The following is a 25,097-nucleotide window of genomic DNA, read 5'->3' on the forward strand; positions in this document are numbered from 1 at the left end:
GGCACCCATTTAAATATATGCATTTGCAAACTGCTCTTCAGTGCAAACACATTGAGTCCTTCTCAGTTCAATGTTTCAAACTGTACAGAATGGAATCTGTCCTTATGCTGATATATCGGGATAGCTTAGACCTGGGGGCTCATTATGTGTTTGTTTTATTTTAACATTAGGTGGTCACTAATGTTTTTGTTCTGCCAAGTGCGATTAAGTGGCACTCAACTCCCGCATCTACTCTGGAATTCATTTACTTTTTGTTCATTTATTTCCAGCATCACGAACCAACCTGTTGTATCAGCTTGCTCGGTAAGGGATCCATCAAAGCTCATAGTCAGCGCTGTCTGGCCACGAATGTATTTTGTTTTTATATGTCTTTTCAGGTTGTACTGAAAGCAACACCCTGTGCAAAACGGTTGCCTTTCTTGTGTCTCTGAGACTGCATCCCTCGGGCTGCACACCTTCCTGTCATCTTGTGATCGCTTCCACATTCACTGCAAACAATAAATCTCTGCTGTTTACTTACCTTTGTATTCTGTCTGTACGCATTTTTGATTCGCTGCACTTCAGTTCTTTCACTGCTTTTTAACACGGTGAGAAAAGAGTTTTCACCAGCCTTGAAAATATCCAGCCCTTTGCAAAGTCAAATCCAATTCTCATAACAACCTTGCTTTGACCTATGTATCTCGCAGTTATGTCATTTAGTCTCTAATTAGTAGACAGTATATCTATGAACTGTTCCAATTCACATGGCTTAGCTTTAATACACAGGCCTGTAACATAATGATCCACGGTCTCATCTGGCACCAGAGGAAAATGTACTTTTCCCAACTGACCTTCTTGCATGGATCCCAGTGTTCCAAGAATATTCGAATGGCTGCGTGTTGCCATTTGCCGTTCCCTTTGTGCTACCACGTGCTCGTACCATAGCTCGCCAATATTCGGGGCCTGGCCCAGGTACAAGCGTGGGGAACTCCACCCTCTCAGATTTCTCCGCCATGCCACTTGCTTCCAGGACAATTTGGAAGTGCTGCAAATGGTATCCCTGCTCCAGATCTCTTCCTGGTTCCCTTCTAATCTGCAGGATGTGGGTAGCTTCATTTGAGGCAAAGATTCCCTTAGTCACCATGTAATAAAGACAGGTTTCAGAGGAGCAGCCGTGTTAGTCTGTATCCGCAAAAAGAACAGGAGGACTTGTGGCACCTTAGAGACTAACAAATGTATTAGAGCATATGTTTTCGTGAGGTAAACCCAATGAAGTGAGCTGTAGCTCACGAAAGCTGATGCTCTAATACATTTGTTAGTCTCTAAGGTGCCACAAGTCCTCCTGTTCTTTTTATGTAATAAAGATGTGACACACAGGAGTTGTGGGGCAGGGTTACAAAAGGTTATATCCCCCTCACCTGGCAGGCGTAGCATCCACTCGCTCCCATGGCTACTGTTACAGCCCATTGGGAATTCCAGGTCTGAAAATTCCTAGCTTTAGACTCCATGTCAGATTTTAGCTCTGGAGTTACTCATGGCCAGGACATAAACCAAGGCCCCTGCAGACACGTTACCATAGCTCAGCTGTTACGGTTCTTCCGTCCATAGGCCAAGTCCCGCCGCAGTGTGGCTGCATACCCAACGCTGACGCTGCATTTCAGCGAGTACCGCACTGCTAGAAGTGCCATCCGGTCGCGGGCATGACATTAAATGGTGGCCCCTGCTGCCTGCATATAGGTGGAAATGAAAGATCCCGGGGCACTTCCTGACTCATAGACTTTACGGTCAGAAGGGACCATCATGATAGTCTAGTCTGACCTCCTGCACAACGCAGGCCACAGAATCTCACCCACCCACGCCTGTAATAAACCCCTAACCTATGTCTGAGCTACTGGAGTCCTCAAGTTTAAAGACTTCAAGGCGCAGAGAATCCTCCAGCAAGTGACCCCTGCCCCATGCTGCAGAGGAAGGCGAAAAACCCCCAAGGCCTCTTCCAATCTGCCCTGGAGGAAAATTCCTTCCCGACCCCAAATATGGTGATCAGCTAAACCTTGAGCATGTGGGCAAGACTCACCAGCCAGACACCCAGGAAAGGATAACTGACTCCATAACAGAGATTGTAATAGCCAAGGGGGTGAGATGGTCATGTCTAAGGCCTGCTGCATGGCTAGGTTTAATTGGCTGGGTTCAGTCTGAAGAAACCCAATTCGATGAACTGCACGGAAACGGTCAGTGCCTTTGGGGACTCTCAGGTAACTTCTCCAGCTCCCAGCTTGCAGGGCAGGGAAGGAGACATTTTGAAGGGGAGTTGCATTCAGCACAGCACAGGAGGAGAGACCCGGCCTGGGAAGAAAACACAGTCTAGTGACGGAGAGGATGATGATGGTGATTGATTTGTATTCCAGTAGGGCCTAGAGGCCCAAACCCCATTGTGCTGGGCTGTGTGGCCAAACAGGGAACAAAAAGAGGATCCCTGCCCCAAGGATCTTACAGCCTGCATTAAACAGAGTCCTGGGGGAGGAAGATGCATTCGAGGTCAACCTGAGCGGGGAGCTTCACTGAAGGGCAGCCCGGGCAAGGGAGGCGAAGGCCAAGTGACCCAGGGTGGAGGCGCCGCTCCCCAGCCTGGGGAGAGGGGCGGGAGTGGATTATGCTGGGCACAGGAGAGGCTGCCACGACCACCCAAAGGGCGGCCTTCCCATCCCTCCTGGGGGGGAGGAAGACGCAGGAGGGCAGGGAGCTGCGCTGAAGGGCAGCCCAGGGAAGGGAGGCGAAGGCCAAGTGACCCAGGGTGGAGGCGCCGCTCCCCAGCCTGGGGAGAGGGGCGGGAGTGGCTTGCACCGGGGGCCCCGGGGAGGCGGTCACCACCAGCCCCGGCGCTGGCGGATGGCCCGGGCCCCGGCTCAGGCCGCGGCGGGGGCGGGCGCGGGGGCGGTGCGAGGCCGGGCCGAGGGAGCGCAGCCCGGCGAGCTGCGGCAGCGAGTGGGCTCCAGGGGAGGCTGCCTGCGCGGCGCGGCGCGGCGCGGCGCGCACCCCCCCCCAGCGCCGGGCTCCGGGCAGGGCGGGCGATGCAGCAGGCGAGGGAGCAGCAGCAGGTGGTGCTGATCAGCCGCAGGACAGGAGCCCGCCGCCGCCATTAAACAATCGCCGCCGCCGCCGCCGCCGAGGGAAGCTGCAGCCCCGGGCCGGGGCCGCGCCGCGCAGCGCAGCGGGGGGGAGGCGGCCAGGGCTGGGGCGCTGCGCAGAGGGGGGACAAAGGCGCAGCGCGGGAGGCGGCGGCGGGCGGCCCAGTGCCCGGGAGGCGGCGGCGGCGGCGGCTGGTCCCGGCCCAGGCAGCAGCAGCAGCCGGAGCCGAGCCTGACATGATGTTTCCGCAAAGCCGGCACTCGGTGAGGGGGGGGGGCGCGCGGGAGTGGGGGGGGGCCGATGGCACCCGAGTGTGCGTGGGGGGGCGGGGGGAATGCGTGGGGTAGGGGGGGGAGTTCACTGCAGTGGAATGTGGGGTGGGCGCCCCGGAGTGCGCGGGGGGGGGCGGGGAGTGCGTGGGGTGGGGGGCTGGGCGCCCCGGAGTGCGCGGGGGGGGCGGGGAATGCGTGGGGTGGGGGGCTGGGCGCCCCGGAGTGCGCGGGGGGGGGCGGGGAATGCGTGGGCTGGGCGCCCCGGAGTGCGCGGGGGGGGGCGGGGAATGCGTGGGCTGGGCGCCCCGGAGTGCGCGGGGGGGGCGGGGAATGCGTGGGGTGGGGGGCTGGGCGCACCGGAGTGCGCGGGAGGGGCGGGGAATGCGTGGGGTGGGGGGCTGGGCGCACCGGAGTGCGCGGGGGGGGGGGGGCTGGGCGCAGCCGAGTGCACATGGGGGCAGGGGAATGCGTGGGGGGGGGGTTGGGCACACTGGAGTGTGCATGGGGGGAATGCGTGGAGGAGCTGGGTGCACTGGTGTGGGAGGGGGGGTGCCTGGGAGACTCCGAGCACAGGAGTATGTGTGTGGGGCGGGGGGCTCTGGGGTAAATGCAGGGGGCCCCGGAGGGTAAGGGGATGCGTAGGAGTGGGAGGGCCTGGAGGCGAAGCTGGTGCTGGGGATATGTGCTTAGGGGCTGGGCCGGGTGGCTCGTGGCTGAGAGGCCCTGGCGGAGGTGAGGTGTAGGGAGGGGGCTTAGGAAGTGAGAGGGTGGGGGTGGCATGGGGGGGTCAGCAGGGCACGGCGGGGAAGTGGGTGGCTGGTGGTCCCCTTGACCCAGGAAGTGCAGTTGGGAGAAGCTGCCACTGCCTCCTCGTGCTTGAAGGGCCTAGCCCCTGGCAGCAGGGAAAGGGGGTGTTGCTGTGAGGAGGGGGTGGTTTGGCATATTTTGGGGTGCAGTGGGGTAATTGGGTGGGGTGGTGGGGCAAGTTGGGAGGGATATGGAGGTGCCGGGTGGGACAAGTTGGGGGGTCGAATGCTGGGGGTACGGGTTGTGGTCTGCTGTGGGGTTGCATGCTTGGGGGTTCTACTTGGAATATGGGGGTGCTGGGTGCAGCAGTGTAGGGGTTGGGTGCTGGCTGGGGCAGGCTGGTGGAAGGGGTGCTAGATTTTGGGGTGCTGATTGAGACAAGTTGGGGGTTCAGTGCTAGATGGGGCAGGCTGGTGGGATGCAGGAGCTGGGGGTACTAGATGTGTTTGGGGGGATGGTGGCTGGGACATGGTGGTGGGAGGGGTGCAGAGGGTATTGGGGGGAGTGTGGTGTGTTGGGGTGTGTGTGTCAATCAGCACATTTACCTGAGTAGCTTTTTTCCTTTCCATAAAGCTGGTTGCTTTGCTCCCTCTGTTTTTTTGTTGTTTTTTTTTTTGGGAGGGGGAAATGTGCTCACTGGAATATTTCTCTTCTCCTCCCCCCTTACTGCAGTGGGGGCTTGAGCCCATGATTATCCTGACAGAAAAGAATAAATGTTTGTTCTTCCTCCACTTTTTAATACCCACGTCTATTTAGAGCCATGTAGGAGTGTTGCCTTAAAACAAACTAGGCTGGAAGATCGGGGGTGGGGGAGGAGGGTGTCATAAACCCACCTCCACCCTTGTCAATTCTCCTTGTAAAATTCTGTGTCGGATTTCTCGAGTGGGGTGCTTCCTGGTTGAAGAGGTGCCCTGGTTCCTGTTATTAAAGGAGGCGTTGTGGCAAAGGCCCTGGGAATGGTGATCAGCGAGGTGAAAGCGGGGCTTAGCGGTTAGGATGCTAGCCTGTTTGTGCCTCAGTTTCCCATCTGTAAAATGGAGATGATGAGCCCTGCTCTCCCTCACAGGGGTGCCGTGGGGATAAACGCATTAAAGATTGGGAGTCGGTGAGATATCTGGCCCTCTGCTAAGTGCTGTAGACAGCAGGGCAGTGCCAGGGCTACGTGACCTTGGGCAAGTCATGTCATCTTTCTGGGCCTGCATTCCCTATCTGAGAGATGGGGGTAATAGGTGTCTCCCAGGGGTGGAGTGCTGCTTAATTCATAGACTCATAGAATATCGGGGTTGGAAGGGACCTCAGGAGGTCATCTACTCCAACCCCCTGCTCAAAGCAGGACCAATCCCCAACTAAATCATCCCAGCCAGGGCTTCGTCCAGCCTATGAATTAATTCCAGCTCCTTGGAGCAAAAGTGCTCCAGTGCTGTTCTTGCAGTCATTGCTAGGGGCCTGGAAGCAGGGGGTGACTGCCCAGTGCTGACCCTCATCCGTGGGGCGTGAGGGCAGCTGTGCTGGAGGGGCAAGGGCTGGTCGGGGCATTGCTTTCCCTCCTGCCACATTGCCAGGCGCTCTGTTCTGTGTCGTTAAAGGGCTCGTCTCACCTGCCACAGCAGCTGAAGTTCACAACCTCCGATTCCTGTGACCGGATTAAGGACGAATTCCAGCTCCTGCAGGCTCAGTATCACAGGTGAGCCTGAGTACCCTGCGGCTAGCCACAGCCTGGCGGGCGACAGTGTCCTCCAGCCCTTCTGCGCCTGGTCCGGCTCTCGGTGCCTAAGGACTGCTGGGAGCCAGCGGGGATGTTTTCCAGTGCCCAGGCCAAAGTGCGGTGTTGTCTTGGTGACACCCCTCCTCCCGGTGAGCCGTAGCGGCTGCTCTCCTAATACGTGACGCTCTTGGTATCTAGCCAGAGATGGCGGTGATAAATGATGCTTTCGCAGGTGGGTCCCCAGGGCCTGTCACTCGTTCTCTTCTGGTGTGACGCTTTAAAAATTAAAAAAGGGCTCTCCAGGCCGGGAAGGATTGTCCAGAGGCTGATTTGCTCGATCGCTACGTGATGATAGACGGTTGGAAGAACCAGAGCAGTTTCTCTCAGCCTTCCCCCTAGTATAGCACTGCAGTTGCCAGGGAAATAGAACTGATCCTAACAGGTGATCCCAGAGGGAGGAGAAAGAGACCCGAGCAATGTGCTTTGGAGGAGGACTTCCTTCCCAGTGGCCAGACTTGAAATGTAATTGAGCGCATTAGAGGAAGGATTGGCCATGGCTAAAATGGCAGCAGGTTGTGGAAAAAGAATAATCATGCAGTGTTATAACCCTGTAGATAATGAAAGCTGAATGCTTTAAAATTTTCCCTTGAGCAGCAGTGCTGTTGGTTTGTCCTTTGCTCATCTATGACGAGGACGATGGACTAGCCAGTTGCACTCTGGTTGGGAGTTTCTAATCAGTTTTGCCTTCTAACTCCCATGCACTAGCCCGTGGCGGCAATGTTTCGGTTGCCACCGCTGCAGAGGAATGTTTAAATTAAAGAATTTCAAATTTTTCAAAGAAATGTTTCTAAGGATCTTAAGATTTGGCTTTTATTGTAACAACACCTAAAATGTGGGGGCTAAATCAACCTGATGGTATCCTCTTTAATTATCGAATCTGCCATTAGGATCTGTCCATTTTGTGCCCTTATGGATATGACTTTTCATGGCTGTTAGCTTGTACATCTAGCACGGCTATGATTTTCCCATGTGCCTTGCATCCCAGTCAGGCTTCTGCTGAACAGTAGGAGTGCAAGTTCATAGAATCATAGAATATCAGGGTTGGAAGGGACCTCAGGAGGTCATCTAGTCCAACCCCTTGCTCAAAAGCAGCACCCATCCCCAATTAAATCATCCCAGCCAGGGCTTTGTCAAGCCTGACCTTAAAAACTTCTAAGGAAGGAGATTCCACCACCTCCCTAGGTAACGCATTCCAGTGTTTCACCACCCTCCTAGTGAAAAAGTTTTTCCTAATATCCAACCTAAACCTCCCCCACTGCAACTTGAGACCATTACTCCTTGTCCTGTCCTCTTCTACCACTGAGAATAGTCTAGAACCATCCTCTCTGGAACCACCTCTCAGGTAGTTGAAAGCAGCTATCAAATCCCCCTCCTCATTCTTCTCTTCTGCAGACTAAACAATCCCAGTTCCCTCAGCCTCTCCTCATAAGTCATGTGTTCCAGACCCCTAATCATTTTTGTTGCCCTTCGCTGGACTCTTTCCAATTTCTCCACATCCTTCTTGTAGTGTGGGGCCCAAAACTGGACACAGTACTCCAGATGAGGCCTCACCAATGTCAAATAGAGGGGGACGATCACGTCCCTCGATCTGCTCGCTATGCCCCTACTTATACATCCCAAAATGCGATTGGCCTTCTTGGCAACAAGGGCACACTGCTGACTCCTATCCAGCTTCTCATCCACTGTCACCCCTAGGTCCTTTTCCGCAGAACAGCTGCCTAGCCATTCGGTCCCTAGTCTGTAGCTGTGCATTGGGTTCTTCCGTCATGCCAAAAGTATTACAACAGAAGTCTGTGGTGGGCAGAAGTCGCTATTCAGAAACGACTGATTTCCCAGAACACCTCTGCCTTCAGAAGAGCCATATATGGTGTATGCAAGTGCCAGAAATACAGCTGCAGTAGACTGTAGGTCTTTCAGTGGGAGACATTTGCGAGACCTAATCTGCTGGGAAGAAATAGGTTCTGGGCAGGTAAAGGTAAAGTTGTTCCTCGTTTGAAATACAAAACCATGGCACATGCTGAAATTCTAGCCGTGGAAATCACCTGCTTTATTAAATTTAAATACATTAAATAATAGAAGATGCTGGTTTGGCTTTGTTTTTTGAGTGTCTGCATTGTCAGGAAACTAGTCAGGTAATTGTTACTTTCCCATAATGCACCCAGAATCTTTTGGGAGAGTGTGTGTAATCCTGTCCCGATAGCCCATGTGATAATTTCTGGAAACAGATCCATGCTTCAATCCTTCCTGACACCTGTGACTTAACTCACCTAAGTAAGGGCTGCAGGAGTGGATCCAAGGAGTGTAAGCCCTTCTCGTCACTGGGCAGTCTAATGCTGTTAGAGGATCTCTTTAATTATTTGTAGACACAACACAAAGACAGTCTGTATCCCAAAGAGCTTAGTCTTCTTTATAACCTCTCGATTGCTGTCGTGTTCCGGGGGGCCCATTGCACTAGGTGCTGTACAAACATACAGGAAACAACTGTTCACGAGCTGAGACTTGTAGCTCCCCCAAAGCCATTGTGATCTCTAGCCATGCTCTCTGAGCCGCTGTCTGTTTTCGCTCTTTCAGCTTGAAGTTGGAATGTGACAAGCTGGCCAGCGAGAAATCAGAGATGCAACGTCACTATGTCATGGTAAGGCTCCTCTCCAGTAGCGGAGGGCGTGGGGCAGAGGCGAGGGGCGTACCCAGTGGGACACGGTTAAACAGAACTCTAACTCTCAGATCTGCCCAATACACGACTCCCCTCCCCTCCCCCCATCAAAGTAACTGGAACGCGGCTTATCCACTTGGTGGGTGACCAGCAGATGTCACCATCTTCCTGCCTCTGTTGTGTTGCCACGTGAGGGTGGGGTCCCCGGCGAGGTGGGAGGGGAAATTTAGGGCAGATGTGTTAGAAGAATGGTTGAGAACCGCTAAACTACAAATACAGATTTGATGGGCCCCAAAGAGAGGAGAAGTTAGAAAGCTGGATTTGTAAGGAAATAAGTCAGATTGTTATGGGGCCAGCAGAGAGTAGGCTGCCGTTGTGCCGGGCGCTGTACAGATAGTCCGTGTCCTAGAGAGCTTAACGAACAAAATAGACAAGACAACAGAGTAAGGGAAACGCGCATGTCACATGCCATTTTCCAGCAGGGAGCCGAACATGGTCTCCAGGCACTCAGATACCACAGCGAGAAGGGTCATTAAAAACTGACCCAGAGGTATTTTGGGGGAGACCTGAAGGTTCTCAGGGCAGTGTTGGCAGGGGCATCATGAGACATGGCAGGGAGTTGCCAGTCCTGGGAAAGGGATATCCGTGTTCTGTAAGCAACAGGCAGGAGAACTTGGGGCCAGCCAGCCACTGGAGAAGCAGAGGTGTTACGTGCTAGGGAAGATGGAAGTGGAGTGAAATCAAAGGAGGGCTGGGGAAACCCCCAGCTGACAGGCTGATGGGAGGAAGCACGGCCAAGCAGTTCCCGCTCAGACCTGGGCATCAAGATCCAAGGGTTTGATTCCTGGCTCTGCTACTGACCTCTCAGTGCGTCAGTAAAATGGGATGTCACTTCCCATCCCAACCTGATAGGAAGTAGTGAGGCTTTGACTTGCGAGTGGTGGTGAAGGGCTGGAAGGCAAGGGCGAGACAGTGTTCTCCTCAGCTCGGTGTATTGGAAACTAGCAACGTTTGAAACTGCCGTAAAAGTGGGTTTTGTGATGCAAACGCCAGACAACGCTGACTTGTAGCACAGCTGCTGGGCGTAACTTAGACCCCAGGCTTGATCCTTCGTTACCTCGTACAGTCATCTACGCCAACACAGAGTGGGTGTGAAACGCTGCCACGTCAGAGCGGTGGGTGCTGGAGTGAAGGTGCAAGGACAGCAGAGACTCAGGCAGGGAACTGGCTGCTTGATGCACGCTTTGACGTTGGCATTCGTTAGGGAAACACTGTTCTGCTGTTCTTCTCCCAGACATGGTCAAAACTCAGCCCTCGGTAGTGCCATCTTTGGACAGGGGGTTGCCGTCGTGTATAGTTAAACACGCACCTTTAACTCCCGGCCACAGGTGGGGAGGGGCTGGAAGGACAGAGTCTGCAGCTGATGATGAGGCTTGGGCTGACATGCTCGGCTCAAGGACTTGATGGAAGTTCTTAGCGCTGTCCATAAAGATGAACCAGAGCCAGGCAGACAGCTGCTGCACTTGCCCTGGAATGTAGAGACAAGAGGCAGGAATGAATGCAGAATTTCTTCTGGGAGGAGTTACGGATTTAAAAGCAGAAATAAAAAGGGCAGTCCTACTCTGTATACATCCCCCTGCCTCAATCCCAGGCCTTGGTTGCTACACGAACAGGGGAAGTTGGCTGATAGGGGTGCTAGAGCTGTTTTTTGGACAGGGATGGGGAAGTTTTGGCAGCCCCAGCTCTCATTGATACGTGCTTTGAACCAGAGGTGGCGGAGGATAGGGGCTTGGGACAATGTGGAAGGATGAAATTCTTTTCATGAGCTAGTGAGTACCAGCAATTCTCACCTTCTGCCAATTGGTGGGGCTGGGAGCGAGAGAATTCCTGCCATTTATTAGGTAGTGCCTGGGAGCCCCAATCTGGGACCGGAACCCCATTGTGCCCGGTGCTGTACAGGCACAGAACAGAAAACCAGTCCCTGCCTCCCAAAAGCTGCCCACCTAAGTAAATCATTCAGTTTAATCCCACGTGCCCCCTGCAGACAGCTGTTGCCCTCTGTCCATTGTAGCCAGTAGCCCGCTAGCGGGGAGCGAACAGAAGGGTTTTATTTCTGAATTTGTTGGCTGCTGTGGTCATGAAACTTTGAATCGCAATTAGCGAGGGCCCCTGTTCCCTGGTCGGCTTTAAAAACGAAGAGAAGAAAATCCTCGCACGGGAGCATTGACATTAATCGGAATGAAGCAATAAGCGGATCCAAACGGCGCTATGCAGTGAACACGAGAACACCCCAGAGATGCAGCACTGGCCTCGTTGAAGTAGACAGAAGCTTTTTCCTTTGATACCAGTGGAACCAGGATTTCACCCCAAGTGTGCAGAAAAGGATGTGAAACCCTCATGCTCCAGGGCATAAATCAGCCTCTAATGGGGAGATTAATTCCTCTCCTGACCCGTACTCCTGGAACTACTTACTGCAGGGTTTCTTTCACCTTCCTCTGACACTATGTTCATAGAATATCAGAGTTGGAAGGGACCTCAGGAGGTCATCTAGTCCAACCCCCTGCTCAAAGCAGGACCAATCCCCAATATTTGCCCCAGATCCCAAATGGACCCCTCAAGGATTGAACTCACAACCCTGGGTTTAGCAGGCCAATGCTCACGCCACTGAGCTATCCCCCCTCCCCCCACCCGTTCAGTGACTCCAATCCGGCTCCTTTGCAACTTCGTTATAAACGGTTTGATTGTTTGTGACGCTCGTTGCACGTGGAGTCTTGAGTTGTTGCTGTTTCTCTTTCCTCTCCCCCCTGCAGTATTACGAGATGTCCTACGGGCTCAATATCGAAATGCACAAACAGGTGAGACAAGCTTCTCTCTCTGGGCGCTTTCTGCAGCTGCCGGGGTGGGGTGGGGTGGGAGGAGGTTGGGCTTTCTAAGAAGTTAGTTACTTTCTTCACTGAACCTCTCTGACCTGCCCCACCCCGCCTCTGCTGGCTTAATTTCATTTTGGGAGTCATCAAAAAGCCATGAAGCTTCTCTAGGCTGTAAGATTTGAGCTGCTTTCATGATGGATTCATTTCCTTGGGCTCCCCTGCACAGACGCACGCTTGCCTCGATGCTTGCTGGTCATTATATTTCCATGGCAGATGGCCATGGATTTGGGGCTAGAGTCCAGTTGGAGAGGGGAGACTGGGGGTGGGGGGGGGGGGATGGGACACTCCATGCTCTGCATGTCCTGTCAGATGTTCGGCTCCGGTGGAGAAGGTGCAGGACCGGAATGAGGTGGGCATCTCCAGGGGATTGGGGAGGCACAGTGGTCCATAGACAGGCACAGATCAGAGGTAGGGCCCCTGAAGGGTGTGATGCCAGACTGAGCAGCCTCCCCTCCGGAGAGCTGTTGGAATGCTCAGTACGACACAGAGCCGGGCCTAGTTCATAACCCCCGGAAATCTTGTTTGGACTTGCTGATCTCCTTAGCAGCTGCTGCTTCCTCCCTGTCACGTGTTCCACTGAAAAGGCAGGGGAAGCAGGAAGAATCTTTTAAAGAGTCTTTGAAAACAATTAGCCTGTGATTCACGAGGACTTGTGCTGTATGGGTTTTTTTTTTTTGGTTTTTGGTTTTGTTTTTTTAAGTGTTCCCAGGCCGTAGAAAATGCTTGTGGTCCACTGTTGTATAACAGCCCCAGGGACGGGCAAGCTGCTGGCAGACGGGGAGTCTCTTTGATGGGGAGAATCTGGGAGGCTGCAGATTTTATGCACCTTTTAAATCTCTCTTTGGCGTGGGGGCTGGTAAAATTCGGTCTCTTCTGTGGGCCTCTGGGTAACTTCAAACCCCTGCTGCTGACCCAGGCCCCAGCACCAATCCAAAATTAAATGTTTCTAGTTAAAGGGCAACCCCTGCTCTGGATGGAAGATGCTGCAGAATTTGGCAGGCCCGAGTAGGGGACATGAAGCACAGTTTGTAGACCCCAGCTGTTTTCAGTGCTTTCTGGAGGCCTGATTTTCAAAAAGCAATGAGCCCCCACTCCTAAGGAAATACCCGGCCCCTTCTGTTGTCTCACGTTGGGCACTCAAAAAAATCACCAGTCCCTATACATACGGATTTCCTCGTTCCACGGCTATTTAAATAAAACCAAAAACTGGGTTCTGTCTGCACCTTGTTTCTAGTCTGAATTTGTCTAGCGTCAACTTCCAGCCACTGGACCTTGTCAGACCTCTGCTAGTGTGAAGAGCCCTCGGTTTTTATCAAACATCTCTTTCCCGTGCAAGTGCTTCAGCTGTGATCAAGTCACCCCTTAACCTTCTCTTTGATAAGTTCCTTGAGTCTGACGCTACCAGGCATGTTTCCCAATCCTTTAATCTCTCTCCTGGCTCTTCTCTGAATCCTCTCTAGCTTTTCATGTTAGGTCCCCAACCTGCTTCATGGCTTCTGTAAAGCCCATTAGGTGCCTGTCTGCAACATCAACCTGGCCCTGTATTCCTCTCCCTTCAGTTGGAATCCGTCCTTTATTTTTATATATATATATTTTTTTATGAACAGCTTTGCTCATTCCCCAGGAGAAGTGTTAAAAAAACGTTTAGAGTCTCTTTAGTAAACCCCATGGGAACCAACTGACACTGTTGTTTTATCTGATCTCTGCTGTGGTTTTTTTCTTTTTGCCCTTATTAAGTATCGGCCTTTGTCTCTCCCTGGGCCTATTGGTTGTTATTAACCAAGTCTCCCACTTGCTAGCTCAGCTGCTGGGAGAACGTTCCTGGTGCAAACTCTCAAGATTTATAGAATTTAAAAAAAAGAATAATTTGTGGGAGGGGGTGAGATGATTCCAAGGAGACCTACAACTGATTTCACCACCGCCTCTCCCTCTTGGAAGTGAGAGCAACAGTGAAACAAATGTCTGTCTGAATCTGAGCATTGTACATAATTCAGCACTTCCCAGTCTGGTTTCTAATAAATTTCCTTCCTATAGGCCCCTGCTTTCTTTATTAAATGCATATTTGAGTCCCTGAGAGGGAAGGGAGAATATTGAAAACTCAGTTGGTGGGATCAGCAGGATTTCGTTTTGCAAGGGTCTGGAGTGGATTTATTTTTTTTTTCTAAATGAGTCTGGGTGGCTCCTGCTAGGAGGCAGGGAGGTTGGGGGTTGGGGGGCTGCTCAGGTGAACAGACCTTGATCAGGGCAGATAATCTGCAGGGAGTGTACCAATTTCTTCTGACCTTTTTTGTTTTTAATTCCAGGCTGAAATTGTCAAGCGGTTAAATGGGATTTGCGCTCAAGTCTTGCCCTACCTGTCTCAAGAGGTAACCTTTTTACACTGTGAATCGCGGGCAGTGGGGACTTTAAAAACACTGCTTAGAAGAGCCTGATCCTGCCAGTTGCCAAGTGCCTTCAGGTCCCTCTTGAGTTCAGTGGGCATTGTGGGGCCACCCCACCGATTTGGGCAGGTGTGGTCAGATAATTTCAAGCGCTCAGCCCTCCTGATCAGGCCCAGGTTGTTTCCAAAGAGCTCTGCACCCGATGCACCAAATCTGGAAGATGTGATCACTTGCTTTAATGCCTCCATTGGAGCTCACTAGGGCTGTCAAGCAATTAGAAAAATTAACCGTGCAATTAAACAATAATAGAATACCATTTATTTAAATATTTTTGGATGTTTTCTACATTTTCAAATGTACTGATTTCAGTGACATTGTACAGAATACAAAGTGTACAGTGCTCACTTTATATTGATTTTTGTTTGCAAGTATTTGCACTGTAAAAAACAAAAGAAATAGTATTTTTCAATTCCTCTAATACGGGTACTGTAGTGCTATCTTTCTCATGAAAGTTGAACTTACAAATGAACAACTATGTACACAAAAAACTGCATTCAAAATAAACAATGTAAGATTTTAGAGCCTGCAAGTTCACTCAGTCCAACTTCTTGTTCAGCCAATCGCTCAGCCAGACAAGTTTGTTTACATTTTCAGGAGATAACGCTACCTGCTTTTTGTTTACAATGTCACTTGAAAGTGAGAATGGGTGTTCTCGTGACACTGTTGTAGCCGGCGTCGCAAGATATTTACGTGCCAGATGCGCTAAAGAATCATATGTCCCTTCATGCTTCAGCAACCATCCAGGGGACATGCGTTCATGCTGATGCCGGATTCTGCTCGATAACAGTCCAAAGCATAGCGGACTGACACATGTTCATTTTCATTATCTGAGTCAGATGCCACCAGCAGAAGGTGGATTTTCTTTTTCGGTGGCTCGGGTTCTGTAGTTTCCACATTGGAGTGTTGATCTTTTAAGATTTCTGAAAGCATGCGCCACACCCCGTCCCTCTCAGATTCTGGAAGGCACTTCTTCAGATTCTTAAACCTTGGGTCGAGTGTGGTAGCGATCTTTAGAAATCTCACATTGGTACCTTCTTTGCGTTTTGTCAAATCTGCAGTGGAAGTGTTCTTAAAACGAACATGGGCTGGGTCATCATCCGAGACTGCTGTAACATGAAGTATATGGCAGAATGCGGGTAAAACAGAGCAGGGGACACACAATTCTCCCCCAAGGAGTTCAGTCACAAATTTAATTACCGCATTATTTTTTTTTAACAAGTGTCATCAGCATAGAAGCATGTCCTCTGGAATGGTGGCTGAAGCATGGAAGGGGCATACGAATGTTTAGCACATCTGGCAAGTAAATACCTTGCAATACCGGCTACAAAAGTGCCATGCGAATGCCTATTCTCACTTTCTGGTGACGTAAATGAGAAACGGGCAGCATTATCTCCCGTAAATGTAAACAAACTTGTTTGTCTGAGCGATTGGCTGAACAAGAAGTAGGACTGAGTGGACTTGTAGGCTCTGAAGTTTTATGTTTTGTTTGAGTGCAGTTAAGTAACACAAAAAATCTATATTTGCAAGTTGCACTTTCATGACAGAGATTGCACTACAGTACTTGTATGAGGTGAACTGAAAAATACAAATATTTGCACTGTAAAAATGATAAACAAAAATAGTAATTGAAATCAAAATGTATATTATTTTTATTACAACGCAAAATACAATGTATATGAAAATGTAGGAAAACGTCCACAATATTTAATAAATTTCAATTGGTTTTCTATTGTTTACCAGTGCGATTAAACCTGTGATTAATCGCGATTCATTTTTTTGAGTTAATCGCATGAGTTAACTGCAATTCCTCAACAGCCCTAGAGCTGACCGTTCTGAAACTCTGGCCTGAAACATTTAAAGTAGCCCTTGAGTGTTCTCCCCCTTTCTACATGTTATGGCTAAAATATCCTGTCCTTTGTGGAGCATCCGCAGACGAAGATGGCCTCTGTTCTCGCTCCATGAATTTCCCAAGATTAGAGTCATCGGCTGTTTCTGTGAACTATGGTTGGGGCATGCGGGCAGCTTATTAGAAGGACGGAGTGTGTATTTAAAAAAAACAAAACAAAACACCTCCATGTGGCTGTTCCTTAATATTTTAATTTCTTTGCTTCAATAATTAATGTACTTGCTGCCTCTCTCTCTCTTTTAAAAAAAAAAAAAAGACTGATTAATTGGAGAGGGAGGAGGGCATTAGGGGAGAACCTGACACCTCAATTTGATTTTGACTTGGTCATCTTGGCGTGTTTACATTTGCAGTACAAGTCTCCTTAAATGATGTGACGTGCAATGGAATTGTGGTCGGAATTAGCCATAGGGGTGGGGGGCTACTTTGTTCTCCATTGGGGGAGAATTTAAGGAACTTGCAGGTCAGAGCTCTTTAACAGCTTAGCCACAGCTAAACACTCTCTGTCTTACTGCATGGCTCTCACCCTGCCCCTATGCCAAACTTGAGAAGAATCTACTTGCTGGAGATAATATTCAGAGACTTTTTCCGATTGCTACCCCATGGACCAATTACCATAGTGCCTTTTCTGAACACAGCTGCTGCTGTTCCTGTTCTGAATTTTTCTAGCATTGGTGCTGGCCTTCCCAGTGGCTCTCGAAGCTGCCTGCCATCAGAATTTGTGCCCAGGTCATGTTCCAGGGCAGGGAGCATTTGATCTCTGGAGCAAATACGTGGGTGCTTAAACTAACCAGTGTTTCTTCCTTGCTGCTTTTCATGGGGGCTGTGAGGCCTCCAAGCAGCCTGGAGTTCGCTGCATGGTCCAACTAAAGGGTAAAACTCGACCTGGTGCTGCACAGGGACCAGAGTCCAGTTGGAGCAAATCCTGACACTTCTTTGGTGGTGCAGAGGCCTTTCTTGCATTGGAAATGGGATGGGGGGGATGCATGGGCCCCCAGGTGGCAGAGTCCAGCTGTACTGGGGATCCAGGGTGAATAAAAATCCATTTCTTTAATCAAAGAAACTGGATTTTTTTAATTTAAATATTTAAAATTTAAATTTGACATTGTGACAAGTGTTAAGGCCTAAATTTACTATAGTCTGTTAAAATAATTTAAATTGTATTAAGCAGTACATATTTGCACCTGAAGTCTTAAAGTCAAACCACTGAACTGGTAGCAGGCACCAGCGAAGTACCTTTAACCAGCATTTGTTGAAGTGCTAACTCAGCTTTTGACCGCCGTAGCCTCTTTTGCAGGTGCAGGGGGAACGTATTCTTCATTTTAGTTTATTCAACTTATTCAGTTTGGTGACAAGCTCATTCAAAATTGAGAAAGCAATTGGGAGTTGGAAAAAGCAGGAATGTTGGCCTTCACAACATCCCCTGGCAATGAGTTCCACAGGTTGACTGTGCGTTGTGTAAGGAAATACTTCCTTATCTTAATTTTAAGTCTGCTGCCTATTAGTTTCATTGGTTGCCCCTGGCTCTTGTTGTGTGAAAGGATAAATAACACGTTACTTTCTCCGCACCATGCATAATTTTATAGACCTCTATCATATTTCCCCTTCGTCATTTTCTAATCTATGTATAAAAAGGAGGTATGAAAGGATGAGATCTGCTAGTTCTAATATCTTGAAGGACACTGTGACCAGAAACAATCAATTCAGTTCACTAACTACAGGTAATACTTCATTTGTTTAATAAATCAGTTAGTTTTAAATGCAAAACGTGTTTTGATTAAACTTAATTTTTTCCTCTCATATCCTGCCCATTTAATGTAGTTTTATTTAACTAATAATTTTTAAAATGTTGTTGAGCTTTTTTAATTTTGTATTTCCACCCAAGTGGAAGAGCTTGACACACCACAATTAAAAAATTAATCATCTAGTAAATAAGAAATGAGTCATTCACCATCTTCTAACAGAATTGCTTAAATAAATGTGAAGAGATACAGTATATCTTCCTGGTTGGCAAAAAGAAGCACCTAATTTAGGCTAAAGGGTATATTTAGTTGCAAATCAATTTGTTACCAACCGATGAGAATCCACCTTTCTTTAGGAAAATAACAAGAAAATACAGATGCAAAACAAGATTAAAATGGATTATTATAATCAAGGGTACTGCTTGCTGATCTAAATCATGATTAAAATTGGTGATTTTTAAATTGTTTTGGTTTAAATCGATCTACCCTACCGAGCCATGTGCTGGTACGGGAGTTTGAGGTTGGGGCAGTGGAGACAACTGAGAAGGGATGTAATAGAGGTCTATAAAATCGTGAATGGGGAAGTGTTGTTTACCCCTTCACATAACACAAGAACCAGGGGCAACCAATGAAATTAACTAGGCAGCAGATGTAAAGTTAAGATAAGGAAGTATTTCTTCACACAACACATAGTTAACCTGTGGAACTCATTACCAGGGGATGTTGTGAAGGCCAAAAGAATAACTTGGTTCAAAAAGGAACTAGATGAGTTCATGGAGGATGGGTCCCTCAATCCCGAGATGGTCATGGACACAACTCCATGATCTGGGTGTCCTTAAACCTCCAACTGCCAGAAGCTGGGACTGGATGACTGGATGGCTCACTCGATAATTGCTCTGTCCTGTTAGTTCCCTCTGAGGCACCTGGCACTGGCCACTGTTGGAAGAGAGGCTACTGGGCTAGATGGACCATTGATCTGACCCAATGTGGCCATTTTTATGACTAGTCCAAGGCATCCTCTGGCACCATGTGTGGTGGGAAGGTGAGGGAGTGGAGAGCCCCATGCCCCTAACTGTGCTCATCAGAAGATGTCCCCCAAGGCCATAAACAGGATTGAAACAATATACAGGCCTTTGAGGGGGTGCCCTGCATTGGCTGTGAAACATAACCCAGGAGTCCCCTGGCCTAGGCATAACTCTGTTGGAAAAGTCTGGGCTGGTGGCTGTGTTATGGAGAGGAATGCCCTGCGGTGAAGGCCCTGGACTGGGATCCAGGAACTCATGGTTCTGTTCTCGGGTCTGCTACAGACTTCTTGAGCTTTACCTCCCTGTGCCTCGGTTCCCCGTTGGTGAAGAGGGGATAACACCGGCCTGTTTAGCTCGTGAGCTCCTAGGAACAGAGATTCTCTCACATCTATCACCCTAAGGCCCCGGTTTGAGCTGGGACGTGTAGGTGTCCCTGTAGGGTGAATAATAGCCATAATAATGACTGGGTTTGTAGCTCTGTAGGGGAAGCCAATGCTAAAGCGCTCAGGCTTGGGGAAGCTTCCCGTTCCTTCCGCTCCTCCATTTCCTCCAGGGACGGCATCTGTACTGGAATGGAGAACCTGGAACTTGCTCACCAAGAAGCAGGAAACTTGCAGCTTCCTGACCCAGTGCAAGCTTGTGCCCCATGTGCTGTGGCAGCATTTTGCCCTTTGATTCCCTTTCCGTAGCGTGGGGCTGATCCTTGATGTCGGGTGATCCTTTGATTTTTAACTCTTTGTGTTGGGCTTATGCCATTTAACCGGCCTCTCTTTCTCCGGAGTCTGTAGGGGGCTGGACAGTAGGCCATGTGGCTGTTCTGCCATGTGGCCTCCCTTTTCCCCTCTACTGCTCCCAGCTTTGCCAGTCTCTCTCCCCCTTGATCTGGAGGGACTGTTACATCTAGGGCTGGAGGCTAGCCTGCTCTATCTGCGCCCCAGCCATTGAAGGTGCCAGTTAGTCCCCCCTTGTCCCACTGGGGGCTCTCTGGTTTGCCCACTCCCCTGCTGTGTATCTCCCCTGGGCAATTCGTCTGGTGCAGCAGGCAGGGAGGGGTGGCACACAAGAGCGGGCAGCCGTGGCATGTAGGAAGAGGACTGAACAGACTCTCACAGTCAGGGTGTGAGTCATCCAGGTGGGGCAGAAGGGGGGAAATCTTGCCCTGCCGGTGATGTCTGTTCTGCAGGTGAAGGCCGGACATTGCCAGGGCTGGTGAGGGGGCACCTTTCCCGGGTTCAGAATTCACATGTGCAGCTACAAGTAAATCCAGAGAGGGGCAGGGGCTTCAGGTCGGGAACAAGCAGAAGGTGCTCAGCTCCTGCAAGCAAAATCTCTTGGCTTGCTACCCATCAGCGGCATATGTACATGGGGCCGGATCCTGCAGCGCATGCTCGGGGGAACATCTCTCCTGCCATTCATACGCAGGGAGCATTGCAGGATCAGGCCCTTTTACAATCTCCCTCCTCACCTGAGCCTCTCCTAGGACCGGAATTAACCCAGGTCGGGATGCGTTTAACCTGCCTGGCAGTGCAACCTGCTGGGAGAACCGAGGGGTCACTGGCCTGGGCTAGACCCAGCCGTGTTGAGTAACGCACAGTGATTTTAAATGACTCAAAAGCTGTCTTGTTTCCCCCCCTCCCTTCTCTACCCCCCCCAGCACCAACAGCAGGTCCTGGGAGCCATTGAACGAGCCAAGCAAGTGACCGCACCAGAGCTGAATTCCATCATCCGTGTACGTGATGCGCGGTTAGGAGCGGCTGTGGGGAGGGGGGAGAGCATGAACGCCAGCCTCAGATCCCTTTGGCTAAACCCGGGGCAGGAACCAAGTGACGCCAGCCTGAATTCTTTAAATCAGACAGGCCCTGGCATGCCACAGGGTGGGGCCACAGTGGAGAGGGTTGTAGCTCTTCTGCAGGGGAACTGGTGGGGCTCTGAGCCCTGTCCCCTTGGCCTTTGCCCCCCACCCCACCCAAACCGACGCAGGCTGTTGGCACATCGTTGTTGCCAGCAGCTGCCTCTGATGCCCCCCAAGCACCACTCACCATATCGTACACTGATCCATGCACACATGTGCCCTCTGCAGAGCATTTGACCTCGCTTAAGCCAGCTGGTTGCAGCTCTGCCCTGGCCAGGCTGGGTTGTAGAAGTTGCATCAGGCTGGCCTGGCCCAGCAAGAGCATGTGATAAGAGCCCAACTGGGCTGCCTCGGGCTAGGCTGTGTTCTGCGCTCACTCAGCCATCAGCAGCCGAGCTGCGTTCGAGTACCGGTGATGTGAGCGTCTAGACAGGGCTGCGGGGGTCCGTCTGGCTCGGCTCCATCCGTGCAGCGCAGGAACAGGGCTAGAGCCTGGTCGCAGCCCAGTGACCTTGCTCCCGCACAGGGTCAAAGCATAAGGCAGGGCTCGCGCAGCAGGTTTGGCTCCAAGCACCCCCAGGGCCCGGAACATGGCTGAGCCTAAAGCTGTAGCCTGGTCTGGACACAGCTCAGTCATGAGTGTAACTCATGGGGGAGGGGAAGGTTACAGGTCCTCCTCTGTGCCTGATCCACATTGGGGGGCGAGTCTGTTACAGGGCCCTACAGAGCCCAGACTCTTCAGCTCAAGCTTGAGCGGCCTACGCTTTTAGTGCTGGAGGTCGCTGGTTCAGTCCCAGCTGTTGGCCAAGATGGCATTTTGAGATGAAGCCTTTTGCAGCTGGGGTACCCAGAGGCAGCAGCTTCCCCAGCGGAGAGGGGCCCTTAGCGGGAGTGGGGCTGCCCGCTTCCCAAACGACACATGACCCTCTCCCGTTGTCTGTCTGTCCATCATTCTCTACAGCAGCAGCTTCAGGCTCACCAGCTCTCGCAGCTCCAGGCTCTGGCTCTCCCCCTGACTCCGCTGCCCGTGGGCCTCCAGCCCCCTTCCCTCCCGGCTGTCAGTGCCGGCACTGGGCTCCTCTCGCTCTCCGCCCTGGGCTCCCAAGCTCACCTCTCCAAGGAGGACAAGAACGGTCACGACGGGGACACCCACCAAGATGACGACGGGGAGAAGTCGGATTAAAGTGAGGGGTTGGGGGGGAGGGGTTCAGTAAAAGATGCAGTATCGCTCTGGTCAACACTCCGCAGAACTGCAGTAGTCTGTACGGTGGCAGCCCACCAGGCACACAACCCATGCGGTGCCCCCCCCCCCATGCCCGGGATGGGGGGGGAGTGGGAATCCGAGCCTCCATCTCCCTTGAGAACGGAGTAGAAATGAGGCAGCAACAAACACCACGGCTACGAACGCGGGGCTGTTAAATTCCACTCTCCGCCAGCCCCCCAGATCCCTCGCTGGCCTGGGCTCGGGCCGAGCACTGCTGTCCCCAGCTCTTGGCCCGCAGTAGGTTGATCTGACCCCGGGCTGGGCAGATGGGCCCAGCTGTGTCTGGACTCTGGGTACTGCATGCAAGCCCAGTGGTACCGTTCTGCCTCTTTTCTCCCCCCGCCGCCCCTCCCCGGTGCGTATTTAAAGATACAGACCCGTTCTCCATCCCAGTCCTCCCTGCCCCTCCACGCCCCCACCTCTGTAGGTTTCGATTGCGTCTCGCTGGTTCTGGACCGGTTCTCTCTCGGCACCCCACCTACACTAATGCCCGCTTTGCACCTTGCTGCCCTGCATGTATCCCTGTTTAACCCGTCCTGGGAGCACAGTACTAGTCCAGCGCCCCCAGGCGCCAGGTGTTTCTCTTCGCGCTGCTTCTCCACTTGTGGCTGGAGCCCCCCCGCCCGCTGGCCCTCCTCAGCCTTGGACCTGGCTGTCTGTGATGGTGGGAGGAAGGGAGGGGAGAAATCAGACCAGATTAGAACCTCCCCCCACCCCACACTTCCCTGCCCCCCCACTGTTTGAAAAAGGATACTGCAGCTTTCTCTGTTTCTATTTCAGTGCGCTAGCGTGTCTTTCTTTTAAAAAAAAAAAAACACAAAATGGAGTTTAAAAAAAAAAAAAAGAATCTCGTGTTTGTATATAGTCCTTTAGAGAGAAATCTTGTTTTGCTTTTTGTGTTTAATCACTCGACCTATACTAAGAGGAACTGAAGATGCTGTATTGAGGATGTTACTAGCTGTGCCTTTCAAATAAAGAAATAAGAAGGTTGGTTAACCCCGCGAGTCAGCTGCTGCTCTCTGGGCCTTTGGTAAAGAGAAGGGGAGAGGGTGGGTTCTGTTCTACCCCCTGGGGCAGAAGCACAGGACCTGGGTTCTTTGCCTGACTGGTTGTGTGGCCTTGAACGGCCCTGCTCCGTGCCTCAGTATCCCCATCTGTAAAATGGGGGTGGGTCTTCCTATTATGGCTGAGTCAACTGAGATCACTGCCCTGCTGGGTCTGTACAGCACCCAGCACCTAGTGAGAGGCAGGGCCTGTCCCAGAGAGCTTAGACTTACATAGACCAGAGAGGGAGGATGGGAGGGGGAAACAAGGCACAGAGAGAGGAGGTGACTCACCCCGCAGGTCAGCAGCAGAGCTGGCAATAAAACCCGGACTCCTGCTCAGTGCTGTATTCACTGGACGGTGCTGCCTTTGCCGGGTGCTCTGAGCAGTGGGCGAAGAACACGCCCAAGGCCCTGATCCTACGCACACTGCATCAGGCGGTGAGCGCTCGGTGTACATGAGTGCATGCTCCAGAGGCCGTAGGAGTCAGGTGCGCTTTGAGCATGAGGAAGGGTTTCCCCAGAGCCCACCTGCTCCATTACCATGTCCTCAACAGGGGCTTCTGCTGGGAGTCTCTGAGGTTGGGGAAGCCCTGCCTCAATTCTGCACCTGGCCACGTGTGCTCTGCCTGACCCCTCCCCCCCTCCCAAAATCAGGGCTACAGCTGAAGTTGGCCTTCCAGTGGCAGTGAGATTTCCTTGTCTCTCTCTGAGTCTCTGTGCCGTTGCGGTTTTCAGAGGGGGTAGGGAGCCTGAATCCCACTGATTTTGGGGGGTTTAACTCCTGTGACAATCTTCCCTGCCTGTGCACATGAAACCGAGTGAAGGGTTGATGGTGGTGCCTAGACTAAAAGGCCGGACAAGGATTTGCTGTCCAGGCCCCAGTACCTTTCATGTGCTGGCAAGCTTGGTTCAGCCCGGAGCTGCGCTGGGTGTTCTCTGCTCTCCCTGCTTCAGGAAAAACCTCCCTTCCCTGCTCTGCGCTCCCACTCACCAGGGTGCAGTAGCTGCCATCTGGCTTCATACAGCCGTCAGCCCACGGGCCTTTCGCTGGCACCGTGCAGAGCTCTGCAATTGCACCACGTTGTCAGCGTTAACCCTGCGCCCCGAGCTGCTGCTCCACTTTGGGAGAGGCTGCTGCTGCTGTTGATGCTTTGGGTGGAACAAAACGACCCTGACATAGGAATAGGCCGGTGGCTTCCTGCAGGCGCAAGCCGAAGAGAAGTTAAAGGGGGAGGAGCAGGTGACTTTCTGGGGAAACGCAGCTGATGCCAGGGTTGGCCAAGAGCAAGTTCTGTGGTGGGTTTTCTTGGCAGCTGGATGTTACAGCGCAGGGCCACTAGACGTGGCTGGTGTAAATGATCTGTGCTGGTCTGCCACTGTTTGTAATATGACCTCTACAGATTACGCACGACTAGTTCCTTCTGTGAAATGCTGCAGGCGTGATCTCTCCCCCCGACCCCCAAGAGGTGCTGAGCATCAGCTGCTCTCCTGTTGCTCGTCACCTCTGGACAATCCAGGCCCCTTGCTGCCCTGGGGCTGGGATCACACTGATGGACTTGGCTGCTAGCTCTTAAGCGTAGCTGTCCTCTGGCTTCGATAACCTCATTCTGCTCTTGGGATCTCTTAGACCAGCTGGAGTGGGGAGAGTGCTGCTGTCCGGCGGCACAGTCCTGCTCCCGTTCAAGTCAAGAGGTGAAAGCTGCCAGGCCTTGCAGCAGTGCAAGCTCAGGGCCAGGTAAAGCTGGGGGCTGGCTGAGTCGGGGAGCGCGAGCCACCGGGCCTGCAAACTGATCGCATTTAAAGAAGATCGTCCCCTTTTAAGAAGATAGGATTTGCCTTGCCAGAGGTTCATCGAGTGCATTATCCTGCCTTGGGCTGCTTCAGAGAATGGTGTGTGCAAGTGACGGAGGGGCGGAGACCATAATTCACTTGGATTGTTGTACAAGAGGCTGCATAATAAGCCTGGGTCCCTGCCCTCCCCTTGGATTTTGTTAGGGTTGGCCTGAAAACACAAGGTAGGTTTATAAGAGACCAGTTTGTGTGACTGCTGCTCTAAAGGATGTTGAGCGCTTAAAAATCCCACTACTGCCAGAAACAGTTTTTTCAGTAACCTCAAGCTTCTTTGTCAGCGATTTGGGAGGGAGGGGAGCTTCGTTTTTTCATTTACAGGTACCTTGTGCATTCAACAGCAGTTTGCATCTAGAGCATTTCATCATTTCCCATGGGGTGTGTGACCGTCATGCGTGGGTGTTGGGTGCTTTCACATGCCAACAGGGGAGAGAAAAAAGGTTT

At 51.6% G+C, this 25,097-nt stretch overlaps 1 protein-coding gene across 2 annotated transcripts; it reads left to right on the forward strand.

The window, feature by feature from the left end:
- The first annotated feature begins 2,960 nt into the window (after window positions 1-2,960).
- Window positions 2,961-22,755, forward strand: TLE5 (TLE family member 5, transcriptional modulator). Of its 2 annotated transcripts, none has more exons than XM_073323710.1 (7): window positions 2,961-3,368; window positions 5,771-5,868; window positions 8,521-8,584; window positions 11,413-11,457; window positions 13,836-13,898; window positions 20,298-20,372; window positions 21,460-22,755. In XM_073323710.1, exons 1-7 carry the CDS (start codon window positions 3,342-3,344, stop codon window positions 21,676-21,678), a joined length of 591 nt encoding a protein of 196 aa, XP_073179811.1. In that variant the 5' UTR covers window positions 2,961-3,341; the 3' UTR covers window positions 21,679-22,755. The 2 variants fall into 2 exon arrangements, with proteins under 2 accessions (XP_073179811.1, XP_073179810.1); XM_073323709.1 differs by having other exon boundaries at window positions 2,968-3,368; window positions 21,457-22,755.
- Window positions 22,756-25,097: the final 2,342 nt, after the last annotated feature.

This window comes from Lepidochelys kempii, chromosome 25 (assembly GCF_965140265.1).
Source record: "Lepidochelys kempii isolate rLepKem1 chromosome 25, rLepKem1.hap2, whole genome shotgun sequence".
In the NCBI taxonomy this organism is placed as follows: Eukaryota; Metazoa; Chordata; order Testudines; family Cheloniidae; genus Lepidochelys; species Lepidochelys kempii.